This window comes from Malus sylvestris, chromosome 9 (genome assembly GCF_916048215.2).
Source record: "Malus sylvestris chromosome 9, drMalSylv7.2, whole genome shotgun sequence".
NCBI classification, from domain to species: Eukaryota; Viridiplantae; Streptophyta; class Magnoliopsida; order Rosales; family Rosaceae; genus Malus; species Malus sylvestris.
The window spans coordinates 4,945,833-4,973,827 of record NC_062268.1 but is presented as its reverse complement, the minus strand read 5'-3'; the positions used below and the strand labels follow the sequence as shown (position 1 = coordinate 4,973,827).

The 27,995-nt window shown below is 41.3% G+C and overlaps 2 protein-coding genes across 2 annotated transcripts in view; both read right to left on the bottom strand.

The window, feature by feature from the left end:
- The window catches only part of LOC126582952 (uncharacterized), a 41,794-nt gene that overhangs the window by 11,724 nt on the left and 2,075 nt on the right, over window positions 1–27,995 (bottom strand). The window lies entirely within an intron of this gene.
- LOC126582957 (AUGMIN subunit 5-like) lies at window positions 1,009–9,927 on the bottom strand. The gene is made up of 6 exons (XM_050247243.1): window positions 9,885–9,927; window positions 9,164–9,209; window positions 3,727–3,839; window positions 3,328–3,537; window positions 2,689–2,874; window positions 1,009–1,915 (listed from the first exon to the last, which is right to left on the bottom strand). The coding sequence occupies exons 4-6, from the start codon at window positions 3,535–3,537 to the stop codon at window positions 1,697–1,699; spliced, it is 615 nt and encodes a 204-aa protein (XP_050103200.1). The 5' UTR covers window positions 3,727–3,839; window positions 9,164–9,209; window positions 9,885–9,927; the 3' UTR covers window positions 1,009–1,696.

The following is a 27,995-nucleotide window of genomic DNA, read 5'->3' as shown; positions in this document are numbered from 1 at the left end:
AAATAGTGTGGCGGAAAGAAAAGATCGAACTATCCCTCGACATGGCTCGAAGCACGCTCAAAAGCTAGAGATTGCCTAAGGAATTGTGGGCAGAAGCTGTAACATATGTTGTCTACCTATCCAATCGGTCTCCAACAAAGAGTGTGTAGGGAAGGACTCCGCAAGAAGCATGGAGTGGAAGAAAGCCAGGTATCTTTCATCTAACAGTTTTTGGAAGCATAGCCCATGTACATGTACCAGACAAGAGGAGCACCAAACTTGACGACAAAAGTGAGAAGTTCATCTTCATCAACTATGACACAAATTCAAAAGGCTATAAACTGTATACTTCGAACAATGGGAAGACGGTGATTAGTCGAGAAGTGACGTTCAATAAAGAAAGAGAATGGGATTTTGGCTTGCATGCAGGTGATCTTCACTTCTTTCCTCAATTTGAAGAAGATAATGAACAAACAATAATGGAGCAAGCAAGAGAAGATCAACAAGAATCCACTACTCTACCTGCTTCACCAACATCAACCAATCATGGCAATTTACCAGCATCAGCATCGTCAAGTGGGAGTCTAAATGAAACAGAAGTACCACACACAAGAAGTCTACAAGATCTCTATGAGGTGGCTGAAAGACTTGATAATCCTACATTTTTCTGTCTCTTTGCTGATTGTGAACTAGTCAACTTCTAAGAAGCAGTGCAGGATACTAAATGGAGGAAAGCAATGGATGAAGAAATCAAAGCAATTCAAAAAAATGATACATGGGAACTCACTATTCTTCCGAAATGACATAAAGCCATCGGAGTCAAGTGGGTGTACAAAACAAAGAAAAATGCCAATGGAGAGGTCGAAAGACACAAGGCGAGACTAGTGGCGAAATGTTATAGTCAGACAGCCAGAATCGATTATAATGAAGTATTTACACCCGTTGCTCATTAGGAAACGATACAATTACTAATTTCTTTGGCAGCTCAAAACAAATGGAAGATTCAACAAATGGTTGTGAAGTCCGCTTTCCTAAATGGAGTCCTTGAAGAAGAAGTCTACATTCAGCAACCATCAGGTTATGAAATCAAAGGGCATGAAGACAAAGTTCTGAAGTTGAAGAAAGTCCTCTATGGGTTAAAATAAATGCCATGAGCATGGAATAGTCACATCGACAAGTACTTTCAGGAGAACAACTTCATCAAGTGCCCTCATGAACATGCTCTCAAAGTCAAAGATGGAGACATTTTGATTGTGTGCTTATATGTGGATGATCTAATCTTCACCGTGAGTAATCCAAGTATGTTTGAAGAGTTCAAGAGAGTGATGACCAAAGAATTCGAGATAACCGACATCGGGCTGATGACATACTACCTAGGCATTGAAGTTAAGCAAAACGAAGAAGGCATTTTCATCTCCCAAGAAAGCTACAAAATGAGGTATTGAAAAAGTTCAAAATGGAAGACTGCAAGCCCATAAGCACGCCAATGAAGTGCGGAGTCAAACTAACCAAGCATGACAAAGGAGAAAGCGTAGATCCAACATTTTTCAAAAGTCTAGTTAGAAGCTTGCACTATTTGGCTTGCACAAGACCAGATATTCTCTATGTCGTCAGATTAGTTAGTCGATACATGGAGAATCCCATAAGTACACATTTGAAGACCGCCAAAAGAATTCTTTGATACCTTAAAGGTACTATTAACTTTGGCTTGTTCTATTCAAGCTCTAATAACTACAAGCTTGTTGGATATAGCGACAGTGATTCGACAGGAGATTCCGACGATAGAAAAAACATTACTGGATTTGTGTTCTTCATGGGAGACACTGCATTCACATGGATGTTGAAGAAGCAACCAATTGTCACACTGTCTGCCTGTGAAGTTGAATATATAGCTGCTACCGCATGTATCTGTCATGCAATTTGGCTGAGAAACGTGCTGAAAGAATTAAGCAGGCCACAAGAAGAGCCAACAGAGATCAATGTCGACAACAAGTCTGTAATAGCTCTAGCAAAGAATCTGGTGTTCCATGACAGGAGCAAGCACATAGATACTCGTTATCACTACATAAGAGAGTGCATTGCAAGAAAGGATGTGCAAGTGGAATCCGTGAAGTCTCAAGACCAAGTCGCTGACATATTCATCAAGCCACTCAAACAAGAAGACTTTGTTAGACTGAGGAACTCAATCGGCGTCACAAGACAAGATTAAGGGAGGATGTTAAAAGGTAATCTTGTCTTTGGCCCAAGACAAGTGATCTAACCCAAAGCAAATGTGTGCAAATGCTAGCAATCTATGTCGATAATATAGCTGGAAAATTTCAGCAATTTCAAATGGTTATCACCTAAAATATCCAAGTTAAAGAAAGATCTAGAGGCGGCAAATCATGTGGTCATTGCTGCAATGCTCAAGTCGGTGGTAACAAGGATAGTCGGGGAACACCACCTTTAAATAGGTGTGTGGTGTTGTGTAACAAAGAAGCAAGAAGAAGTGAGAGTCAGTAAGAAAGCAAGAAGCGAGAAAAAGAGTGAAGAAGTGTATGAGTGTTTGAGTGTTTCCTCTTGTACTAAGTTTGTGTGAGAATAAAAATTTTGTGTAATACTCTGAGTGTTCTTTCTTTTTTCTTGGCTATCAATTCCGCTGCGTTACATTCTTCTTTATGAGATAAACATCTCCAAAGTAGTGAAGTCTTTTTAAGCCCCAACACAAACCTGTGGAATTGCTGGAATCATGTAGAGGCTATTATCAGGACTTTGGTCAAAAGCAGAAACTTCTCTTTCAATAAGATGTTTTTCACTATTTGAAAGATCCATGACTACTGTGCATGCAGGAATAATTGTGCTTGATGCATACTCCCGTGCGGCTAATGGCTGCTGATTCCAGAAGGCAGCAGCATCCTACCATGTACCAAGACAAAAATAACATTAGAAAATATTCCCGACAGAAGACAAAGAGATGGATAAGCATTATCCTAGCTGCCTCTATTGAAATATTCTACCATATGATACGAATAACAAATGAAAACTATGCAATTGGTGATATCATTTGCATAAGTTCCAGGGAAATTGAAGTCTCCTGGTGAGTTAACCCCAGACCTATAACCATAAATAGGGTCTTTGGGCATCTAAAGAGGAGACCGTGGATTTCATTTAAAAAAAAAAAAGAGTCCATCTACTCGTTGGGCTGCTAGAAAAATTTGTCTTGAATTTTATATTATATATATGAACTTTTGCCTGGAACTTAAAGAAAAGGAGCCGACACTTCATGGAATGACCAGACATGGCTTATACAATGCCAGTATATGAAGTGACTAGTAAATTTATAAGCACTATTGAAGCTGAGATCCTTACCATGTTAACTTTTAGTAATGTGGTATATATGATTTCAAGTTCTGATCTGCGGTAATCAAATTCTTCAATCTTCTTCCACTTCTTTTTCAAAGAATCTTCAGCTTCTTTCCTTTCCGCACATAATTTATTTAAGCGTTGTATTTCAGACATCAGTGTATTCAAGCTAGCCCTCAAGCCAGCAACTTCTCTTTCCTTAGCCCAAACCTCCATCTACACAAAGCAAATGGAAGACTGTAAAAAATCAGATGATAACACAGTGCAGGCTAAAAGTAACCTAGTATACAGTATACAACTATGGAAACGATCAAAAGACTGAAACTAATCAAACCTGTCACCCATGGTGCTATTTCCACCCAAACTATTGGTAGTTAATACTTTTAATATGCAAGGAAGATTTACCTCAAGTTGCCTAAGACTGCCCACATTTTGTGATGTTCCTGAAGAAATTACATCACTATTGCCATGCAAGCGTTTTATAAGTTTTTGACATAGATCCCTCGCTTCTGCAGCTTGTTTGAAATGGTACCAGGCATATTGTTTTTGGTTGATAAAGATTGAAACTTGAATAAAAGGTTTGACGAAATTTTGTGTTTGTTTTGGCTCGAGAGAAAACAGAAGAGCAAGAGTCACTTTGTATATTTTCTTGATATCCAAAAAACAAATTACAAAGACTATATCCTTTTTGTTTCACAGCCGGTCTACAAACCAGAACCTACATCTAGAGGCCTAGTACTCTTCTCCGATCATAAATGGTTATCAGAGGATATCATCCATCCACTTGGAGGAAGATGAGAGTGCTCAGTACAAATAATGGATAAAACACCAGCTGTAATCTTTCTAAAAACAGGGGAAGAAACTAGCTGTTGAAAAATAAAAAGCTCCTTCTAATTTTAGTAAGGGTCTTCATTTCTTCACACTTTCCTGCTTCCTTTTGACTTCATCTGCAGGATTACCTTCTGCAGGATACCTCTGAAGAAAGGTGGCAGCTTAATTCTCAACAGCCTCTCCTAAGCTGCTTACTGGCTTTACTCCTAACTTCATCCTCAAGTAATTGAATCGATCCTTAGGCAAGGCTTTAGTAAATATGTCTGCAAGTTGTTCTTCACTTCTGCAGAACTTCACATTAATCACACCTTCTTGTAGTGCTTCCCTTATAAAATGAAACCTCCTATTTATGTGTCTGGTTTTCTGGTGAAAGACAGGATTTTTCACCATGGAGATTGCAGACATGTTGTCACAGAATAAGGGTGTTGCATCAGCTTGCATTTCTCCAAAATCATCGAGTACAAATCTTAGCCAAATAGCCTGGGCCGTGGCTTCTGCTGCTGAGACATACTCGGCCTCTGCAGTTGATAAAGCAACTGTATTTTGCTTCACAGACGCCCAAGAGAAAATCCCACTACCAAAGCTAAAAGCATATCCTGAGGTGCTCCTGCAATCATCCTCACTCCCTGCCCAGTCTGCATCACAGAATCCTACAAGGATTGCATCACTATCTTTTGCATACTCAATTCCATAGCTCAGCGTGCCTTGCACATATCTCAGAACCCTCCTTGCAACTCCAAAATGTTTCTTTGTAGGACCATTCATGAACCTTGACAACAAACTAGCAGCATACATCAAATCTGGTCTAGTTGCTGTCAAATACAGAAGACTGCCCACAATTTTCCTGTACATGGTTTCATCTGCCAATTCACTTCCATCTACCTTCTTGAGCTTCTCACCAGTAGGCAGAGGAATGGAGACAGGTTTGCAGTCTTCAAGACCAAACCTCACAAGTAATGATTTTGCATACTTGCTTTGATGAATAAATACACCATTTTCAGTTTGTAGGATTCCCATTCCTAGAAAATGATGGAGTAAGCCTAAATCCGACATCTCATACTTCTGCATCATCTCCATTTTGAACTCACTGAGTAGTGTTTTGCTGCTTCCAGTATACACAATGTCATCAACATATATTGAGACAATAAGTATACCACCTTCTTCATCGGACTTGGTGTACAAAGTAGCTTCACTTGTGCTTCTGATGAAATTGCAGCTGGTGAGATATGCATCAATCTCACTATACCAGGCTCTAGGTGCCTGTTTTAAACCATACAAGGCCTTCCTTAATTTGTAGACCTTATGACAAGCATTTTTAACTTCAAAACCTTCAGGTTGTTCAATGTATACCTCTTCTTCAAGTATGCCATTTAAAAACGCAGATTTCACATCTAGTTGGAATAGTTTCCACCCTTTTTGTGCAGCCAAAGCTATAAGGGTCCTAATTGTATCCAACCTTGCCACTGGTGCAAAGGTCTCATTGTAATCGATTCCGGGCTTTTGTGCATACCCTTTTGCCACCAGTCTAGCCTTGTGCTTCTGAACTGTTCCATCTAGATTTAATTTAGTTTTGAACACCCATCTCACCCCAATAACAGGCTTATCCGTGGGTCTATCAACTAGCTGCCAAGTGTCATTCTTTTCAATCATATCGATTTCTGCATTCATAGCTTCTTGCCATGCTTGATCCTGTGCTGCTTCTTGATAATCTTCTGGTTCAACAAAACTCATGTGACATCTAGCATATATCTCTTCTAGACTCCTTAGTTTTACAGGTGTTGAACTAGGAGTTGAGTTTTGACTTAGTGATTCACTTCGGCTAGTTGATGCACTGGTTGGGCTCGAACTTGGTTGAGAGCTTTGAGCAGTCTCAACCTGAGTCTCATTTGGACTTTCCTGCACATCACCACCATGTGTTTGATTCTCAAAGACTAGGGACATCACAGGTGTTTCAACTTGCCTGTATTCCCAACTCCAACACTGATCCTCATTGAATACAACACTCCTGGAGAGGATTATTTTCTTGGACTGCAGGTCATAAACTCTATACCCTTTTTCGCAGCTTCCATACCCCATAAAGATACCTTTTCTTGCCTTTTCATCAAACTTTTTTCTTAGCTGTGAAGGTATGTGAGTATAGCATATGCATCCGAACATTCTCAAATGTTTTATGCCTGGTTTTCTACCTGTGAAGGCTTCAAATGGAGTCTTGCCCTTCACTGAGGTTGTGGGACATCTATTCTGCAAGTATACTGCAGTTCCAACTGCTTCAGCCCAAAAAACTACAGGGATATTCTTCTCGGCCATCATTGACCTTGCCATTTCACCAATGGTTCTATTCCTTCTTTCAGCAACTCCATTTTGCTGAGGGGAATATGCAACTGTTAATTGCCTCTCCATTCCAGTGTTAAAACAGAAATCTAAGAATTCATGAGATGTATATTCACCTCCCCTGTCACTTCGCAGCTTCTTAATCTTGAAACCACTTTGTAGCTCCACAAAGGCTTTAAATTTTTTAAATACATTGAACACATCAGATTTGTTTCTAAGAAAGTACACCCAGCACATTCTTGAATAGTCATCGATGAATGTGATGAAGTACCTGTTCCCACCAATGGATTCATTTTGCATTGGTCCACAGACATCAGTATGTACCAATTCTAGTGGATGGCTTGCTCTCCATGCTTTCTCCTTATCAAATGGTTCTCTGTGCATTTTTCCAGCAATACAACTCTCACAGATTTCATTCACTTCTGATAGCTCGGGTAAACCAAGTACCATTCCCTCTCTTTGCAATTTTTTTAGGTTGTCAAAACACAAGTGACCCAGCCTTTTATGCCAGATCCATGACCCTTCTTCAATTGAAGCTCTTTTAGCTACTGGATTTATAGATTCCAAGGACAATGGAAAGCACCTATTTCCAGCCATAGTTACCTTGGCTACCACATTTTCAAGATTGCTGTCATCAAAGATTATAGCCATATTACCACCAAACAGGACATAGTAACCGTGTTCCATCATTTGACCAACACTCAAGAGATTTTCATCTAATCCTGGAACTAACAGAACTTCATTAATGTATCTCTTCCCATGCTTTGTATCTACTACAAGTGTTCCCTTGCCTGTAGCTTGAACCAGATCGCCAGTCCCCATTTTAACTTTGCAGGTAATTGATCTGTCAAGATTTAGTAGCAAAGACTCTTGAGAAGTCATGTGGTTGCTGCAGGCACTATCAACAAACCACACGGATCTGTCCTGAGATGTTGATGCTGCGTGACAGGCATAGAACATTGTGCCATTGGTCACACCTTCCTCTTTTGCATAGTTAGCAACCTGTTTGTCATTGTTACAATCCTTTGCAGTGTGTCCAAATCTGCCACACTTGCCACATTTTGGTTTTCCCTTATACCTACAAATGCCAAAATGATATTTATCACAAGTTTGACATTGTGGTTTCATGACACCTTGACTACTGCTTCCTTGTTTGCTTTGAAAAGTGCTTCTATTTCCCCAACTTCCACCATTTTGATTGTTCCAACTAGAGTTACCATTGCCATTCCAGTTGCTGCTTTGTGACCAATTTCTTCCTTTCTTGTTTTGTTGCCATTTATGGTTCTGTTTACTCTGTGCACCTTTATAACTTCCACTAGTACTACCATGAACACTACCTCCAATCTTTAGACTACTAAATGCCCTCTCAGTACCAGTAACCTTGTCCCTTTCATCATGCAGGTCTTCCCTTTTATCATAGACTTTAACCGAGGCCAAGACTTCCTCAACCCTTATAACATCCAGATCTCTTGTCTCCTCTATTATAGACACTATGGATTTGTATCTTCTATTTAAGCTCATTAATAGCTTCTGCACAATCCTTTTCTCAGGCACATCCTCACCTAGTGATTTCAGATTATTCACTATCTCAAAAAACCTAGCCAAGTAGTCATCTAAGGGTTCACCATCATGCATTCTCAGATATTCAAACTCAGCTCTAATGGCTTGAAGTTTAACAGCTCTTACCTTTTTGTCTCCTCTGAACTCTCTTCTCAGTATTTCCCAAGCTCCTTTAGCAGTCTTCTCATTTCTGATGCGAGGGAAGAGCTCATCAGTTATGGCTCCCTGAATGAGGCTTAACGCCTTGGCGTTTTTTATTCTGTCTTCTTTGGAGATAGTGGGTGCTTCTACTGGAGTGTGCTCAGCCTCACTTCCTTCATCTACAGAACCTTCTTCCTCCTCGGGAGTCTGCTGCGGCTGTATTCCGAGTTCTATCACATCCCATAGATCATGTGCTATGAGGATTGTTTCCATTTTGACAGCCCAAAAATCGTAGTTTGCACCATCAAACTGTGGAGTTCGTAAATCTCCACCAGAAGAACTCGATCCCACCATTTCTTAGTGAGTATCAGTGAATCAACCAACAAAGGAACCACCTTTAAGATTTTCTGGGTTTCCTTCGGAGCTAGATCTCACCCACAGTATCACGCCCTTCTTCGGAATCAGACCAAGAGCTCTGATACCATGTTTGAAATGGTACCAGGCATATTGTTTTTGGTTGATAAAGATTGAAACTTGAATAAAAGGTTTGACGAAATTTTGTGTTTGTTTTGGCTCGAGAGAAAACAGAAGAGCAAGAGTCACTTTGTATATTTTCTTGATATCCAAAAAACAAATTACAAAGACTATATCCTTTTTGTTTCACAGCCGGTCTACAAACCAGAACCTACATCTAGAGGCCTAGTACTCTTCTCCGATCATAAATGGTTATCAGAGGATATCATCCATCCACTTGGAGGAAGATGAGAGTGCTCAGTACAAATAATGGATAAAACACCAGCTGTAATCTTTCTAAAAACAGGGGAAGAAACTAGCTGTTGAAAAATAAAAAGCTCCTTCTAATTTTAGTAAGGGTCTTCATTTCTTCACACTTTCCTGCTTCCTTTTGACTTCATCTGCAGGATTACCTTCTGCAGGATACCTCTGAAGAAAGGTGGCAGCTTAATTCTCAACACAGCTTTGTTCAGTGCATCTTCAGTAGCCAAAAATTGCTGAACAAGTGCTTTCTGTGAACAATATATTCCAAATAACAAGTTAAACTCTTGCAACGAAACAAAAGCAGAAAATGTAGGGGTAAAATGGAACCGAGCAATTATTTCATTTAAACAGTATGGTCCTTTATGGAATTAGGGTTTAGACCAACTATTATACTTTGTATGGGGATAAATCATTTAGATCAACTATTATACTTTGTATGGGGATAAATCATTTAAAGTTACTGATGACATGCATACTTGGCGACAATGATATCAACACATACAAATGACATATCCTCCAACTTTTCTTCAAGAGAAATAATATCCCTACCACTCGTTGTCTGTTGGAAAGAAATCGTGATTGAATGCAGAGTCTTACCGCCAAGGAGTTAGGCGAGATTTTTTGAAATTGATTTGTTATATACTTTTCGTAGTTGTATAGTTGACTCATATATAGGAAATACTTGCATATAGGTTTTCAGTCATTTTCTTGGATTTTACTTTCTTTTTTTTCATTTTGTACCCTTTTTATTCCTTTCTTTTGATTTTCTTTGATTCATTCGAATTTAAAGATTACAAAATAAACATGAGTGTATGGAGGAGAAGGTGTACGGAAATCATTGAACGGACGTCTATTTTATAGTCAGACTACAATATAAAAATAAATTTGATGAAGAACTTGTTGAAATTTTGAGATGAATTTACCTGAAATGAAATGGCTGGTATGTGAGAAATCCTCTTGGAAACATGTGTCACAGTAGACAGTGCCTACAACAACTGCAGAAGGATCGTTCTTCTCATGGCTAGCCTCTGAAGGAGTATGAAATGTAAGAGCAGTAACAAGAAAGAGAACTGTAAAAAACCAAGACATGGTTTTAGAGCCTATATTCCCCCTCTAAGAAGCTCAGATATTCTTGACTCGAAGAATGAGTTGATACAGGTTGCCTTTTAGTTATATCAAATGCTGAGGCCTTATAACTAATGTAAATATTCTCTGTAGGATTGTACGTACACTTTACATGTACGCAAAATTACTCATCAAATTGATTATATATATTGTGATTGACGGACAAATAAGGAATGACTATTTTCGAATATTATATAGCCTGGGGTCCATCGAGCTTCAGTATATACTCATGTAAAAACCAGAGTCAACTGCAAATCAGAAGAAGTGAATGTAGCTAGGTTTCGTTCCCTACCACCAAACCATACAAGAAAAAAAAGGTAATATTTGTGATGGTGGGCAAGTAGATAAAAAGAGGTCCCCAATTTTTGTGTTCCTGTGTGTTTCGTTGTTGTTTCTTTGTTGGTGTAAGAACGCCAAGGGAATACTTGGGTCCCGGTTAGTTGAGAAACTTGAAAAAAAAACTGATTTTTTTTACCTAACTAATTGTATTATTAGTGTTTTATCTACTTACAGGTTGATCAATAAACACAACCCATAATAATTATTGAATAAAAGAAAGAAGTTTTCATTTTACTAATACTTGTATTGATGTTTTGTGTTCGAAATAGTCAGTGGAATGAAGAGATAGAAAGCATGGGATGCTTTTACTAACAAAAAAAGAGAAGGGATGGTTTTGTCCTATTTCCTGTCATTCACAAAAGACATGTCTTCTCATCACGGGCGAGTTTAAGCCTGCCTTGCGGGGGGGAGCGAGGTTCAAGGACTTTTTCATGTCTCGCCAATTTCCAAATGGTAACGTATGGCATTTTCCCATTCTATATGAGTGAATTTATGCATATTTTAAGATTGTAGGAAGTACCAGACCTACTAGCATAAGAATAAGAAAGAGGATTGTTATTAACACTTTAAAGTAATTATCATGAACTCCTCATAAATAATATCGAGACCTTCATTGGCGAAGCCACAGAGGTTCAAGGAGGTGTGTTCGCACCTTCGGTCGCCGGAGTTCGTTCCCAAAATCCAGGTTTCCACCCCTCTGCTCTGGTGCTGCGGTGCTGCATTTTGGTTTTCTGCAGTGGGGCGTTGCTCCGTTTTAGTTTTTTTTTTTTTTTTAACAAAACCACGTCGCTTTGCACCTGAGAAAAACAAAAAATTTAAATGAAACGAGTCAAACGAAGTTGTTTCGTTACAAAGAGTTCATTATGTTTTTTCATAGAGGCTACCTTTGCTACAGCTCCTGCCTGTTCAAGTATCCTTCCTTTTTCCCCAAACACGTCCTGCAACAGAAGCACACGAGCCAATTAAAATACAACCTAAAACTAGCTAGTAGAATTGGAATCGCTAATATTGTTAAAGTAAAAGGAATTTAAAAAATAAAAAAAAACTATTGAAACTTTGATCTGAAGAAGAAGAAAACAATGGAGGAAGGAAATGTTAGAGAATAATTAACACTAATAACTAGTTAATTAGTTAATTATATGAAAGCAACATGAACTTTTCATGGCAGAAGAGAAGACCATGCACGTTACCTCTGCATTGTTGATTTGTAATTTTCCTATAGTGGTGCAAGCAACCTTTTTCTCCTTGAGTCGTCCGAGCCTACAATTGCAATGTCTAATATTATATCACCCGGCTCCTCAACTTTTATATTTTTTCTGTGTGCCATTGTTATATTTTTCTCTATTTTGCTCACTCGGAATATTATTCGGCAAAGTGCTAATTTTTCACATCTAATGTTTGGTTTGGCCAATATCTACAGAGTCGATCATTATTTTTTGTTTTTAGCATGAGTAGAATTTTCTCCCCTCTTATTCACATCATCTTTCATTTCCTTCTCTCATACATTGTGTTGATGCACAAAATCAGCGAGGACTTTGGTACAACAGAAAGTGTCAGGTTTGTGACCTTCGCTTGGTTGCTTCAATCACTAGTGAAGATAAGTACGTAAATGAATAGGGACAGGGAAGCAAACACAAGATGTACGTGGTTCACTCAGATCGGCTACGTCCACGGAGTAGAGGAGTTCTCATTAATTGTGAAGGGTTTACACAAATACATAGGTTCAAGCTCTCATTTTTTGAGTTCTAGTGAATAGTTTAGTACAAAATGACATTAGAGATTATTGTGGGAGAATGATCCCTATTTATAGAAGAAAGTTTCTAGTTTTGTTCTAACATTGACACGTGTCGTGTTGTGATTGGCTTCTGATGTTGACACGTGTCGCGTTGTGATTGGCTTCTGATGTCGACACGTGTCGCATTGTGATTGGTCTCCTGGTTGAAGGGAAGCTCTTCTGGGTCCTTGACGTATAACGTTGACCGGTGCTCAGTAGTTTCGGGATTGGTCAAGTATGGTACAAACAGTGCTCCCCTAAGTTCCCGAGTGAGGGAAGCTCCTCGGTTGGGGACTTGCAAGATCCAAGCCACTGAGTAATCACGAAACTTCTAAGTAAGCTTCAAGTGAAATTGATACATTACCTTGTGCATCTTCATCGGTTAAAGATACCACCCATGGATGAAGGAAAAGTACTTCCAAAGAAGATGCCACATCAACATGCGCGGCCATCTACCACCGGTCAACGTTATACGTCAAGGACCCAGAAGAGCTTTCCTTCAACCAGGAGGCCAATCACAATGCGACATGTGTCGACATCAGAAGCCAATCACAGCGCGACACGTGTCAACATCAGAAGCCAATCACAACACGACACGTGTCAATGTTAGAACAAAACTAGAAACTTTCTTCTATAAATAGGGATCATTCTCCCACAATAATCTCTAATGTCATTTTGTACTAAACTATTCACTAGAACTCAAAAAATGAGAGCTTGAACCTATGTATTTGTGTAAACCCTTCACAATTAATGAGAACTCCTCTACTCCGTGGACGTAGCCGATCTGGGTGAACCACGTACATCTTGTGTTTGCTTCCCTGTCCCTATTCATTTACGTACTTATCTTCACTAGTGATCGAAGCAACCAAGCGAAGGTCACAAACCTGACACTTTCTGTTGTACCAAAGTCCTCGCTGATTTTGTGCATCAACATTTGGCGCCGTCTGTGGGAAAGACACTTACTCCCACTCTCTTCAGCTTTGTTAAGCTGGTTTCCACCGCCCGTACACTTTCTTTTAGCCAAACATCTCTCTCCAACATGGGGAGCGAAAGAAGCCATAGCACACAGAATGACACCCCCATTGGACCTAGTATGAAGCAACGAAAGCAGGAAGGAAATAGAGTTACTCTTCAAGCTAAAGTCGATGAGTTAGAAGCTCAGAACAACAAGATAGTGATGAGGAACGAGGTCCTCCAAGAGCAGTATGAAAAACTTTTCGAGATGCTTCACGAGGCTAGGCATGCTCAAACACACAAGCTCGTCGCCTCTGCTGAGGTCAACAATCATCTGAATGCCCCCCAACACGGAGGGTCACCAATATCCAACACGGACATCCCTGATAGGGATCGAGCTACACATCAATGTGATAATCAACATGAGACTTCTCTTAACCCAGCTGCTTCAACCCGAAGCAGAAGGAGTAGAGGAAAGCACCTCCTCACAGAAGGAGTGGAAGGATCAAAAGCTGTCTATCGCGATTGTCGAGACTTCCTAAAGCAACGTCGAGAGAATCCCATCCACATAAGCTCGAAGATCAATGACCCAAGAGTTTCTGAAAGACTCGGTCCTCTCCCACGACCCAGGCCAGCAGTTAATCTAGGGAATGGGCAACAAGTCCCAGAAGAACATGAAGGTACAGGGGACTCGGAAATGTTCCGACATACTCACTCTAGGAGTCAGTGTGACGAGTCCAAGGAAAAATCATGCTATCTTGATCAAACTTTCCTACTTCCAAGAGGCGATGGGGACTTACGGAAGAAAACTCCAGTGATGCACGACTCCACTCAGGACCCCCTCGTCCTACAGCTCCTGGAGGAAGTAAACAAGTTGAAGGCTGAACGTCAAGCCGAGATACCTGACTGGAACCAACCCAGGCCTGGCCCCCTCACAAGAAGGATCCTCAACACCCCCCTCCAAGCGAAGACAAAGCAGAAGCTTGACTTACAACTCTATACTGGAAGGGAAGACCCGATTGAACACATTAACCTCTTTGAGTCCACCATGGTATACCGGAGACACACCGATGAAGAACGGTGCCTTCTCTTCCCCTCCACCCTTTCTGGCGGAGCTTTAAACTGTATTGTCGTCTTCTACCCGAGACGGTAGACTCATTTGAAGAGTTGAGGAAGTTGTTTGTCTCTCAACACATCTTCTAGACCGATCGCTTGCATTCCGCAGATGACTTGTACACTATTCACCAGAAGCCGGACGAGTCATTACGAAAGTATGCTGGTCGCTTCAGCCATGAGTATTCCCGCTGCGCTGAGGCAGATGACAAGACCGCCCTCAAGGCCTTCACGGCAGGCTTACGTGACTGTTTCTTCAAGTACATGATCAATGCCAACACTTGGAAGACTTACTCTGAAGTGATGGCACAAGCTTACAACCATGCCTCTGCCGAGGCAAGGACATATCAAGGGAAACCCCCTACAGTCACCCCTTATCAGCAAGTAGGGAGTGGAGGCCAGATCCAACCGAATGAAAAGACCTCAACCTTCCAAACGGTAGCAGCACACCCCCCGGCCTCATTTAATGCTTCGCCAAGTCAGCAGACATATCAATCCCAGGGCAAAAGGAAAGATTTCCATCCTCACCAATCTCATTTTAATAAAAAGAATAAGGGGCACTATCGCGATAACTCAGTATATCGTCACAATAACACCCATCCCCATGCAGTCAACGCAGTGGGCCAATCGCGTGTCAAGACAGGCCATACCCCGAGGTATGAGACATACACACCTTTGAACGCTACATGCGCGGCCATCTACCCCAGTATAGCTTACCTGATACCAAAGCCAAAGCCAAGACAGCCAAATTACAAGTCCACGAAGAACACGAGCGTGTTTTGCTGCTACCACGAGTATAATGGCCATGACGGCGAGAAGTGCATCATCCTCCATGATCATATCGAAGCTTTGGCACGTGAAGGAAAAATTGATCAGTTCCTCCTTCACCCTCCAAGGGATAACCGTAACCAACGCCAGGTGAATGTGATATACTCCATAAGCGGTGGCACACCCATGTCTGAATCTTCCAATAGGGCCATGAAAAACAGTGAACGAACTTTGAGACATGGCCATCAAGTGTTTCACGTGGAAGACATCAGGGGAGGCAAGTATCAAAAACCTAACTGGGATCCAATATGTTTCTACCCTGAGGAAGAAAAAGGTATCATCTACCCTCACAACGACCCGCTGATCGTGGAGGCTCACATAGCAAATTTTGATGTGAAACGAATCCTGATAGACACAGGTGCTTCAGTCAATATCATGTTTGCTGAAGCTTTCAAAGCACTTAATGTAGCTGAACACTTGCTCGATCGCTCGATTTCTCCTCTGATAAGCTTCTCTGGCGATATCGTGCAACCTTTAGGGAGTATACACTTACCCCTCACCATTGGTACAGGCCCCTACACAGCTACTATTACCACTAACTTCCTAGTGGTCAATTGCCCGACGGCATACAATGTCATCTTTGGGCGCACAGGCATCAATGATCTCAAGGCCATGGTATCCACACATATGTTGTTGATGAAGTTTCCAACCCCTTTCGGCAATGGATACATCAGGGGAGATCAACTTAGTGCTCGATCATGTTACAACACTTCAGTTAAGCAACAACACCTGCCTGTCCTCAAGGAAACCCTCTCTATACATAACCAGGTAGTAAAGACCAGTCCAGATGAAGCCAACTCGGATCTTCATGATGGCAACAGTCAACCCGACGACCCTCGAGATGACTCATTCACCCAGCAAGCACAACCCGCTGAAGAGTTAGAGAATGTCTCTATCTCCAAAGACCATCCAGATCGCATGGTGAAGATTGGCACCACTTTGTCACCACCCCTTCGGTTGTCGCTGATCTCCTTTTTGCAAGAGAACGCCGAGGTCTTCGCTTGGTCATATAAAGATATGCCGGGCATCTCTCCCGATATCATCTGTCACCACTTGAGTATTGATCCCAAGACCAAACCAGTAAAACAGAAGCGAAGATCTTATGATGTTGAACGATACGAGGCGATGAAAGCAGAAGTTGAAAAACTCAAGGACATAGGCTTCGTCCGTGAAGTCAATTACCCAACATGGGTAGTAAATGTTGTCCTTGTTAAGAAAAATCTGACCAAAGAAAGTCTTCTGCTTCAAAAGGACTTGTGGATAATGTGTGTCGACTACACCGACCTAAACAAAGGATGCCCGAAGGATAGTTTCCCCCTTCCTCTCATTGATAGACTTATAAACTCTACGGCAGGGTGTGAGCTCTTGAGCTTCATGGACGCTTATTCAGGATACAACCAAATCCTCATGAACCCCTCAGACCAAGAACACACAGCCTTCACTACTGACAAGGGACTATATTGCTACAAAGTCATGCCTTTCGGCCTAAAGAATGCAGGAGCAACTTATCAGAGACTGGTCAATTCAATGTTTGCCGAATAGATTGGGAAGAGCATGGAAGTTTACGTTGATGATATGCTAGTCAAGAGCAAACATGCTGACCAACACATCACCAACCTATCTGAAACTTTCACCATTCTAAAGAGGTATCGAATGAGGTTGAACCCCAACAAATGTGCCTTCGGCGTGGGATCTGGCAAATTCTTAGGCTTCATGATTAGCCAACGAGGCATTGAAGCTAACCCCGAAAAGATCAAAGCAATCCTCGACATGAAAGAGCCAGTAACTTCAAAAGACATCCAAAGCCTTACTGGCAATGTGGCAGCCTTAACCAGATTCATCTCTAAGGCCACAGACAGATGTGCTCCTTTCTTCAAAGCACTCAAGGGAAATAAGAAGTACATTACATGGACGGAGGAATGTGCCAAGGCATTCAGGAACCTCAAAGAGTACATGAGTAAAGCCCCTCTGCTCTCCAAACCAGAAGTTGGTGACACTCTCATTATCTATCTATCGGTCTCGGCTTCAGCAGTCAGTTCTGTTCTTATCCGAAAGGACAGTGGTGTCGAACGGCCCGTCTACTATGCTAGCAAGGCCCTACAAGATGCGGAGACACGATATTCCAACATTGAGAAATTAGCTCTAGCATTGGTCATGTCTGCTGGAAAACTTCGCCCTTATTTCCAAGCACACGCCATCATCGTGCTTACCAATCACCCTCTTCGACAGATACTCCAGAGTCCTGACACGTCTGGGCGAATGATCAAATGGGCAATAGCATTGGGTGAGTTTGACATCTCCTACCAACCAAAACCAGCCGAAAAGGGTCAAGCAGTAGCAGATTTCATCGCCGACTTCACATATCCTGTTGACATTGCTTCTACACCTGAAGCAATAGCTTCTACACCTGAAGCAATAGCTTCATTACCATCGGAAGCTCAGAAGACAAAATCAACAACCCCAGCATGGAGTCTGTATGTTGATGGCTCATCCAACCAACAGGGCTGCGGAGCAGGATTAGTCCTCACTACCCCTGACAAAGTGGCGATAGAATACGCTCTTCGTTTCAAATTCAAGGCATCGAACAACGAGGCCGAATACGAAGCCCTTCTAGCAGGCTTACGTTTGGCCAAGCATCTTGGAGTTAAACAAATTGATATCTTCAGTGACTCTCAATCAGTGGTCAACCAAGTCACGAACAACTTTGATGCTAAGGATAGCTCCATGGCAACATATCTTGCGCAAACACGACTTTTGCTCAAGCACTTCCACTACCAGATCACCCAAGTTCCTCGAGCGGCAAACAGTCATGCAGACGCTTTGGCCCGCCTCGCCTCGGCAGTGGAAGACAAGATTGGGAGAAAAATTCATGTCGAATTGTTGGCAGCACCAAGCACCATGGTCGCAGAAGTGTGCAATTTACAACAAGGAGATAGTTGGATCACCCCAATTTATAAATTCCTTGCCCATGGCACCCTCCCAAATGACAAAGTCCAAGCTAAGCAGATTCGATACAAGTCTGCTCGCTACCTGATCATTAATGACCAACTCTACAAGCGAGGTTTTACCCTGCCTTACCTAAGATGCCTTACACCTGCGGAGGCGGAAATTGTCCTTCGGGAAATACATGAAGGAGTCTGCGGAGATCATGCTGGGTCTCGATCCCTAGCACACAAGACTTTTCGCCAATGATACTATTGGCCAACACTCCACCAAGATGCCATCAGAATATCTCGCTCATGTGATAAGTGTCAACGCTACGCAACTATCCCTCACTCCCCTCCCGAGCCGCTCACTCCTATGATCAGCCCTTGGCCCTTCGCCCAATGAGGACTTGATTTGATCGGCCCAATGCCTGCAGGGAAGGGCAAGGTCCGCTATGCAATCGTTGCAGTTGGCTACTTCACAAAGTGGGCTGAAGTAGAACCCTTGGCAACCATTACTGAGGCAAAAATAGAAGACTTCGTATGGAAGAACATCCTTTGCAGATTCGGCATTCCCAATGCGATAGTCACGGACAATGGGTGACAATTCGATAACAAGAACTTCAAGATGTTCTGCTCTAAGTTTAACATCAACTTATGTTTTGCCTCTCCAGCCCATCCCCAGTCTAATAGACAAGTCGAGGCCGTTAACAAAATAATCAAGCGCACTCTGAAAACTAGCTTGGACAAAGCTAAAGGTTGTTGGCCAGAATTCGTACCCCAAGTTCTTTGGTCATACCGCACTTCATATCGGACTTCCACAGGAGAAACTCCATTCTCACTTGCTTTTGGTACAGAAGCAGTTGTCCCGGTTGAGCTTGAGCAAGCAACATACCGAATCCAGAACTACATGCAGAGTGAAAACGACAAACAACCCACCCTCAACCTGGATCTAGTCGAGGAACATAGAAATCAGGCTCATCTGAGGAATGTCGCCTACAAGCAGCGCATCTCCAACTACTACGACTCAAGGGTCAAACCTCGCTCCTTCAAAGTGGGAGACTGGGTACTGAAGAAAAGATTACTCTGTGATAGAGTCCCAAATGAAGGAACACTCAGTCCTAACTGGGATGGACCGTTCGAGGTCATCGGCATCAGCCGCCCTGGCTCCTACAAGCTCAGAAGCTCCGACGGCAAGACTCTTGGCCGTCCATGGAATGCTGACGACTTGAAGTACTATTACAAATAGACTCACATTGTACAAGTGTTAAGCTACAGCCGTTCGGCATCCTATGTAACAAAAACCATTTGGTATGAATTCAATAAAAAGGTGATTTAGCCAACTCGGCCCTAAACTCTTTTACATTCTGAGCAATGAAACACTCAAGTGTTGAAGCTTCAACGCAAATGTTTCTAATACAAAACAAAATCTAAGTATGTGTCAACAAGACTATACAAAGGATAAACATCATACATTCCAACACATTCATACATAAACATCATACATTCCAACACATTCATACATAAACATCATACATTCCAATACATTCATGCATAAACATCATACATTCCAACACATCCATACATAAGCCAACTGTGCTTCGAAAGGGTTCAACACACTTTGTGTCATTCGACATTTGCCACAATGTGCCTCGACACCTTGCCCTTATTCTCACCAACTAGGCGATGAAGGAACTCACCTTCGTACCACCAACTAGGTGATGAAATGTACAACCCGTACTCTAATATTATTTGGAAACTTGCCACCCTTATCACCAATCAGGTGAAGAAGGAACTCATCTTCATGCCACCAACCAGGTGATGAAATGTACAACGCGTACTTTCCTTCATGCCACCAACCAGGTGATGAAATGTACAACGCGTACTCTCCTTCATGTCACCAACCAGGTGATGAAATGTGATGAAAGGTGATTAAGGAATTCACATTCGTACCACCAACCAAGTGATGAAAGCAACCCACCCTTCATTCCACTAACCAGAAGACGAGTGGTACAACTTGTACATGTGAACTCCTAGCATTCACAAATAATCAAAAACCATCAAGCTTTACAACTCAACTAAGGGAGCACTTATGCCTAACAAGAGCTATAGTCACAAACAAAGTCTTATTGCAAGCCAACAATGGCTTCAGTGCATGGTATACGAAGATCAAGCTCTTCAGCCCTCTTGCATCTGCTTCAGACATTTCTCCTCTGTAACAATGCAAACACTACAACTCATAGAAAGCTTCACACGCTCTTGATCAAGACTGTTCGAAGCAAATTCAATTTATATGGTTCATCCAAACCTTCGACTACTACAAGATGTGGCTTGCATCACAATCTCTCGCTTAACAGTATGGAAGCAAAATTTGTATATGTTGTCTCTCCCACATTTTCAAATTTCTAGTTTTCCCAAAAAAAAAAAAAAAAAAAAAAAAAAAAGGAAAAACAAAGCTTCAACAATGGAACACAACTACAATCCTCAAAAGCTTCGTACTATCTTCATCAAGATAGTGTGAAGCAAAATCAATTTATGGTGCCAACAAAAGCTTCATCAATGGAGGACAAATATCAATCTCAAAAGCTTTGCACTATCTTCATCAAGATACTGTGAAGCAAAATCAATTTATGGTGCCAACAAAAGCTTCATCAATGGAGGACAAATATCAATCTCAAAAGCTTCGCACTATCTTCATCAAGATAGTGTGAAGCAAGATCAATTTATGGTGCCAACAAAAGCTTCATCAATGGAGGACAAATATCAATCTCCAAAACTTCGCACTATCTTCATCAAGATAGTGTGAAGCAAGATCAATTTATGGTGCCAACAAAAGCTTCATCAATGGAGGACAAATATCAATCTCAAAAGCTTTGCACTATCTTCATCAAGATACTGTGAAGCAAAATCAATTTATGGTGCCAACAAAAGCTTCATCAATGGAGGACAAATATCAATCTCAAAAGCTTCGCACTATCTTCATCAAGATAGTGTGAAGCAAGATCAATTTATGGTGCCAACAAAAGCTTCATCAATGGAGGACAAATATCAATCTCCAAAACTTCGCACTATCTTCATCAAGATAGTGTGAAGCAAAATTAATTTATGGTGCCAACAAAAGCTTCACCTATAAAGCTTCAACACCAAAGCTTCACCTATAAAGCTTCAACACCAAAGCTTCACCTATAAAGCTTCAACACCAAAGCTTCACCTATAAAGCTTTCAACACCAAAGCTTCACCTATAAAGCTTCAACACCAAAGCTTCACCTATCAAGCTTCAACCCCAAAGTTTCACCTACAATACAAAATTTCAACACCAAAACATATAAAAGCTTCACACACTCTTCATCAAGATAGTGTGAAGCAAAATCAATTCATGGTGCCCAACAAAGCTTCAACCTCAAAGCTTCACCTACAAATCTTCAACACCAAAGCTTCACCTACAAAGCTTTTAAATATATATATATATATATATATATATATATATATATATATTATTTTTATTTTTTATTTTTCGGAAATTCGAAAATTCAAAAATCCGGAAATTTGAAAATTCAAAAAAAAAAAAAATTTGCCTAGGCCTCCTCTTCTTTGGGCCTAACAACTTTCATAACAAATATATATGAAGAAGGAGTTTTGGGCTACCACTTCGAAAGGAAATGCCTCATTCGTCAACTCCCTCGACCAGAGACTTGGGGGACTCCTACCATATGCTACTGCACCTTGATACTCGGAAGTCTCACGACCACTCAGTGACTTGGATTTTTCAAGTCTCCAAACGAGAAGTTTTCCTCACTCGGGAAATTAAGGGAGCACTACCTCAACCTACATGCTTCACTCACAAAGTTTCAACATACAAGCTTCAACAAAAGGAAAAATTCAAAGAACTTAGTGAAGAATGCCTTGGTGTATTTAACACAATACGTTGAAATGAAGATAATCTTGTTTATTGATATTTCCGATAAGTTACAAATATGTACATATACATGAATCAAAATAAACAAACAAGAGGGAGCCTTCACAAAGGTTGCTCAGGGGAAGTCTCAGCAGTCGGTAGAGCCCCAGAAAGAGAAAGCACCGGAGGGTGGTTATCTGGAGCCTCAGTACTGGACAGAACCCCAGAAGGAGGAGGCATCGGAGGTTGATCATTTGGAGCTTCATTACGCAGTACAGCCTCAGAAGACGACGGTAATAAATGTCTTTGGAACAAACCCACAAACCGCTGATGATCAAGTAAAACCTGACCATCAGATTCCTTCATCTGGTCAAGCTTCCTCTTCATGTTTGTAGCATAGTCATGTGCAAGCTGGTGCAACTGTTTATTCTCATGCTTGAGCCCTCTAATCTCCTGTTTGAGACTCATCACTTCAGCAGCCAATGATTCAACTTGGCGGGTTCTAGCAAATAGGCGTTGGGCCATATTAGACACAGAACCTGCACACTGAACACTAAGAGCCAAAGAATCCTTAACAGCCAACTCATCAGACCGTTTGGAAAGTAGTATGTTATCTTTGGGAGTGAAAAGGTTCTTGGCCACCACCGCAGCGGTCATATCATTCTTCATCACAGAATCCCCAACGGTAAGAGGACCAGTAGGGGATATGAAGGATGGGCGCCATATGTTGTCTGGAGAAGGCGTGGCTGTCTCTTCTCCAAGGTTCAAGTCAAAATGACGGTCAGATGAGCTAGACATTTTCAAAGGTGTTGAAGAGGGAAGAGGTCAGACAAATCAAGATCTTAGAAGTGCAAGAAGGGAGCTTCTACTGGTGGAGATTCAAGTGTGATGTGGAACTTAATGCCAACCTCTATAAAAATCTGCACTTGACAGAGCTTCAGAAATCGAAGAGGCGTTTGCTTTCTCGAAAGCTGAGTTGCTCAGAGACCACGAGGGCCGATCTCAGAAATCGAAGAAGCACCTGCTTTTTCAGCCTCGTCAGCACCTGTCACATGCACACTCAACTTTGCGGAAATTATGGGCAATCTGTCGAAGATTTCTGGTGAAATAAAAAGCACGTGAATCTTACTGTTCAATCACCACTCTCCACACGCACCATCAACTCCTCGGGTACCACATATAACTTTGCCAAAGATCTCTGACAAAGTTTAGGCACGAGAATTTAGAAGTTCCAGCTACCCTACTATTACCCACAAAGGTAAAGGAACAGCACCACTGCTTGACAACTGGAAAGCCCCTATGTGTGTCGACCTCCGTGTTCTGTGGCAAGACAGGCTGGCAAGAACGTCCAACCTTTACTCACCTTCGAGAAAAGACTCCTAACATAATTACTTTCTCAAAAACCGAAGCTGCACCGCTTTCCGAATCTCGAGAGCTAGATCCCCGACGGGATTGCTTGTTCGAAAACCGAAGAGGCACAGCTCTCAGAACTTCGAGAGCCAGATTTCCTTAGATAAAGCTTGTCTGTAATCTTCACACGCAAAATCAGCTTTCCAGATACCACATACCAATTTTTCAAAGTGCTCTGACAAAGTTAAAACACGTGAAGCTGGCAGCTCCCACTACATTGTTGTGACCAAGAAGGATAAAGGAATAGCATTACTACTTGTTATTGGGAAATCCCTATATACATCGACCTCCCTCCTCAACGGACAGGCAAACCTACAAAAATGCTCAACCCTTTCTCACATTCGAGAATGCACCCTCAACATAACCTCTCGAAATACTCAGCTTTATTTCCCCCCGATAATACCTCAGCAAATAAGCCACACCAAGAACAAGAGTATCTCATATCATCAGGGTCGAAAGTAAGAGTATCTCATATCATGCTTTCTCCCTGTCCTTGTCTTCGTCCTTGTCCACACCTGCAGGACAAAGAGAAAGAGAGCAGTCAGTCGGAACCTGAAATCAAACCTCCAATCTGGAACTGACTGCCTGAGACCTTTGCCTGGTTGCTTACTTAGCATTGCTCTCGAGAACTCATCCTCAACTGCTGTCAAGGTCATGAATTCCACCGGCACATACCTCATGACAGTTGATCAGATATTGGCTCTTTACACTGAAGCTGCCAAGCGTGGATGAGTCACTATGAAGGAATGTTCTGAAGGACCATTTAAATGCAAAGGTTGCACACCACTTCTGCCATGCAAAAGATTAAAGCAGAAGGTTTAACGGTGAGCTGAAACAGATCACTACAGCACGACACTTTTCCATACCACATTCACTATTCCGTCAACAGCAAAAGTATCCCATATCATCAAGGTCGAACGTACTCTAGATTTGATGGACTTGTTTTGACCCTCAAATTCTTGAGTCGGCCTTATACTCTGAAGGGAACCAGAAAACCCTCCAGCACAGTTCAAGAATAAGCCTGTGGAAAGTTACTTCTTCAAAAGCAAAAGTATCTCATATCATCTCTTCTCCATTTGCCTCTCCTTATCACGGCAGCTAAATGAGAGACAAGGAGAAGGAGAACAATCAACCGGAAGCCGAAGTCGAACCTCTGATCCTGGGTTGCTTGCTTGGAAGTTTGACTGCTTACCTTGTCTGTCACCTCTTTCGGCAGATCTCCTAGCTCGGCGACTTGGGGGACTCCTACTATAGGGTTTGTATCGCACTTGACCAAGCCCGAAACTACAAGTAAGCTTCAAGTGAAATTGATACATTACCTTGTGCATCTTCATCGGTTAAAGATACCACCCATGGATGAAGGAAAAGTACTTCCAAAGAAGATGCCACATCTACATATGAGACAGATAAGGCGCGTGAAAATGATACCACACTTCGGTACTTAGAAGTTTCGTGATTACTCAGTGGCTTGGATCTTGCAAGTCCCCAACCGAGGAGCTTCCCTCACTCGGGAACTTAGGGGAGCACTGTTTGTACCATACTTGACCAATCCCGAAACTACTGAGCACCGGTCAACGTTATACGTCAAGGACCCAGAAGAGCTTCCCTTCAACCAGGAGGCCAATCACAATGCGACACGTGTCGACATCAGAAGCCAATCACAGCGCGACACGTGTCAACATCAGAAGCCAATCACAACACGACACGTGTCAATGTTAGAACAAAACTAGAAACTTTCTTCTATAAATAGGGATCATTCTCCCACAATAATATCTAATGTCATTTTGTACTAAACTATTCACTAGAACTCAAAAAATGAGAGCTTGAACCTATGTATTTGTGTAAACCCTTCACAATTAATGAGAACTCCTCTACTCCGTGGACGTAGCCGATTTGGGTGAACCACGTACATCTTGTGTTTGCTTCCCTGTCCCTATTCATTTACGTACTTATCTTCACTAGTGATCGAAGCAACCAAGCGAAGGTCACAAACCTGACACTTTATGTTGTACCAAAGTCCTCGCTGATTTTGTGCATCAACACATTGTTTTTTGTCTTATTATCTTTATAAAAATATCAATATAAAATATTGACATAACTTAATCATAATTGTTCAAGTAGGAGAGGAGGGAATGGGAGAGAGATTAGAAGATGAGAGAATCCTTCTCCGTTTTAGCATGTGATATTCACCTTAAAAAAACATTGACCTAATTGTATAAATAGTCCTCGTGATGATAGAGTATTCGGAAGATAGCCCATGTGGTAAAAAAAATCAGATTTATATTCTTGTGGTGAAGTCCGTTGTGATTTAAGCCCAAAAACCAAATTTCTGTTATTTCTTTGTTAATCCCAAAAACAAAACTGTGAATTTCTGCACTCCCTTCATTGTGGCTCAATAGAAATGGATTGTCTTCTAAATACCCTATCACCACAAGGGTTTAAATCCGAATTTTTTTTTTTAAGTCATGAGCTATATTACAAATATCCTATCACCACGAAGACCATATCTAATTAGGCCAAATAGGGGGCTTTTAGTGACCTTAGTTGAACATGAGAATTATTTAATTGACGTGCATGTGATATAATCATATGATCGTTGACCTAATGATGATTTTGTGTTTATTGATTTGTTAGCTGTGTTTGTAATCCTTTTGCTATGTGGTTTTGCTGTGGGGAAGGAACGTACAAACATCCCTACTCCTTTTCAGCCTATGTACAAACATCCTTACTCCTTTTCAGCCTATGACACATCCCTGGTATTGTTTGTAAATTTTCATGGAATTTCTAATCACGTTAAATGTATAGTGTAAAGCAGCAATTTTCAACCGTACAATAATACATGAGATGTTTTGTTATCACATGGAGTTGTCAATTTTCAGAACAGGAAGACATAATTGGACTGAAGTCTGAAGTGCTATTATTCAAAGCAGAAGCCTGCCCTTTCATTCAATAAGGGACCAAGTTATAAGTTTATGATACAACATATCCTTCTTAAGATCAGGAGCTGTTCCTCTCGGCCGGCTTCCCTACTCCGCCTTTCTCTCCTCAAATCGTAACATAGAAGTGACAATATCCTCAGTATATGATTCCATACACGTATTGCCTCCGGCACGGCTGCCGGTTAGTTATGTAAGGAGCATTATTTTCCATCAAGTGTAAATCAATTTTGAATGAAGAGCTTCCCAGTGGAGCAAAGATTCAGTCTTTCGGCATTTATCAATTTTGTGAGTATTAGAAGGCTAACAATTCATGAAAATATGCACAAATATCGACGGTAGGCTCATCTAACATTGCAAAATCTTGCTCGAAAATAAATGTATTTCGCCAATACCAAATAAACCAACAAGCAACAGAAAATACTAACATCTACTCTAAACCCCCCAATATGAGTGATTTAGTGGTGAAATTAAAATGAAGCCAATCATGAAAATTAATGTGGTCTGACTATTGGTTATACTTTCCAACTTTTGCCAAACTTCTCTTGCCTTGGGAAAATCTTTGACACTCGGGGTTATCTGTAATGGTAATTGGTAATATTGTCTGCAAAGCATATACTGGACAGCGGAGGTCATAGACTGAACAAAAGTGGCGCGACCAGCCAGAGATAATGAATTCACCTTCCAAGCATAAAGTCGAGCTTGAGTTTCTACCAAGCCTTTGTAGGTGTTTTTAACGATGCGAGAATGAATGAAAAGGTGTTTTTAGCAATGCGAGAATGAATGAAACAAGGGGCTTCGTAGAGATCGACGGACCCAGGGACCACTCTAACAAGACCTATAGAGTCCCCAACTGGCCACTCTAATAAGACCGATACAGTCCCCAACTTTATCACCTGCCCAATCCGTCAAGTGTGGGGTTTTACCAAAAAAGACCTTGGTATTAGTTAGAGTAGCGTAATCATATTTATAGCCACCCTTGTTGACTTCCCCCATCAATGTGGGACTGCCAACAGGAAGACCAGTTAGATCCCCATAAAATCTTGTTTGCTGAGTACTCGAATAATACTCACAAGTGCTCCTGATCATAAAATTCAAGGAGCTGCTTCACATGATCATGCCAGGCAGCAACATTTAATCCATCGACTCAGACCCAGTCAACAACAATTGTTGCTGGTTGCTCCTATCTAGGGATGAGCAACGGTTATGGTGGGTGGGAGTCCCACCATTCATCAAGCTGCAGAAACGTATTGCAGTTCAGACAATTAAAGAGAGGAAAAACAAGATGAAAACAAAAAGAAATTGTACTGCTAACGTAGAAAAATGGACTGTCTATACAACTACTGTACAACTAAAAAATGCAGAACAACTCCGCGTATGATGGTCACTCACCAATCCCCTAACATAGTTGCAATCTTCCAAGCACTTCTGAGCACTCAAAATTGCAGCCTTAAGTTTGGGCAACCGCTTCTCCATGACAATTTTCTGTTGCTAAGCGCATGTTAATCTAAAAACATAGTCAGAGATATTCCTAAAATGCTTATTAATAAACATCGCATATTTGAATGGTTTAATAATTTACGGAACGACGACGTCCCTGAATTAGATTTTTGGAGTGACAATAACAATTCCCTATATATATATATATATATAAATTATTATAATATTATATATATAAATTATTATTGAATATTACCCAAGGATGAAAAAGGTTATATTCAATAATATTCAATAA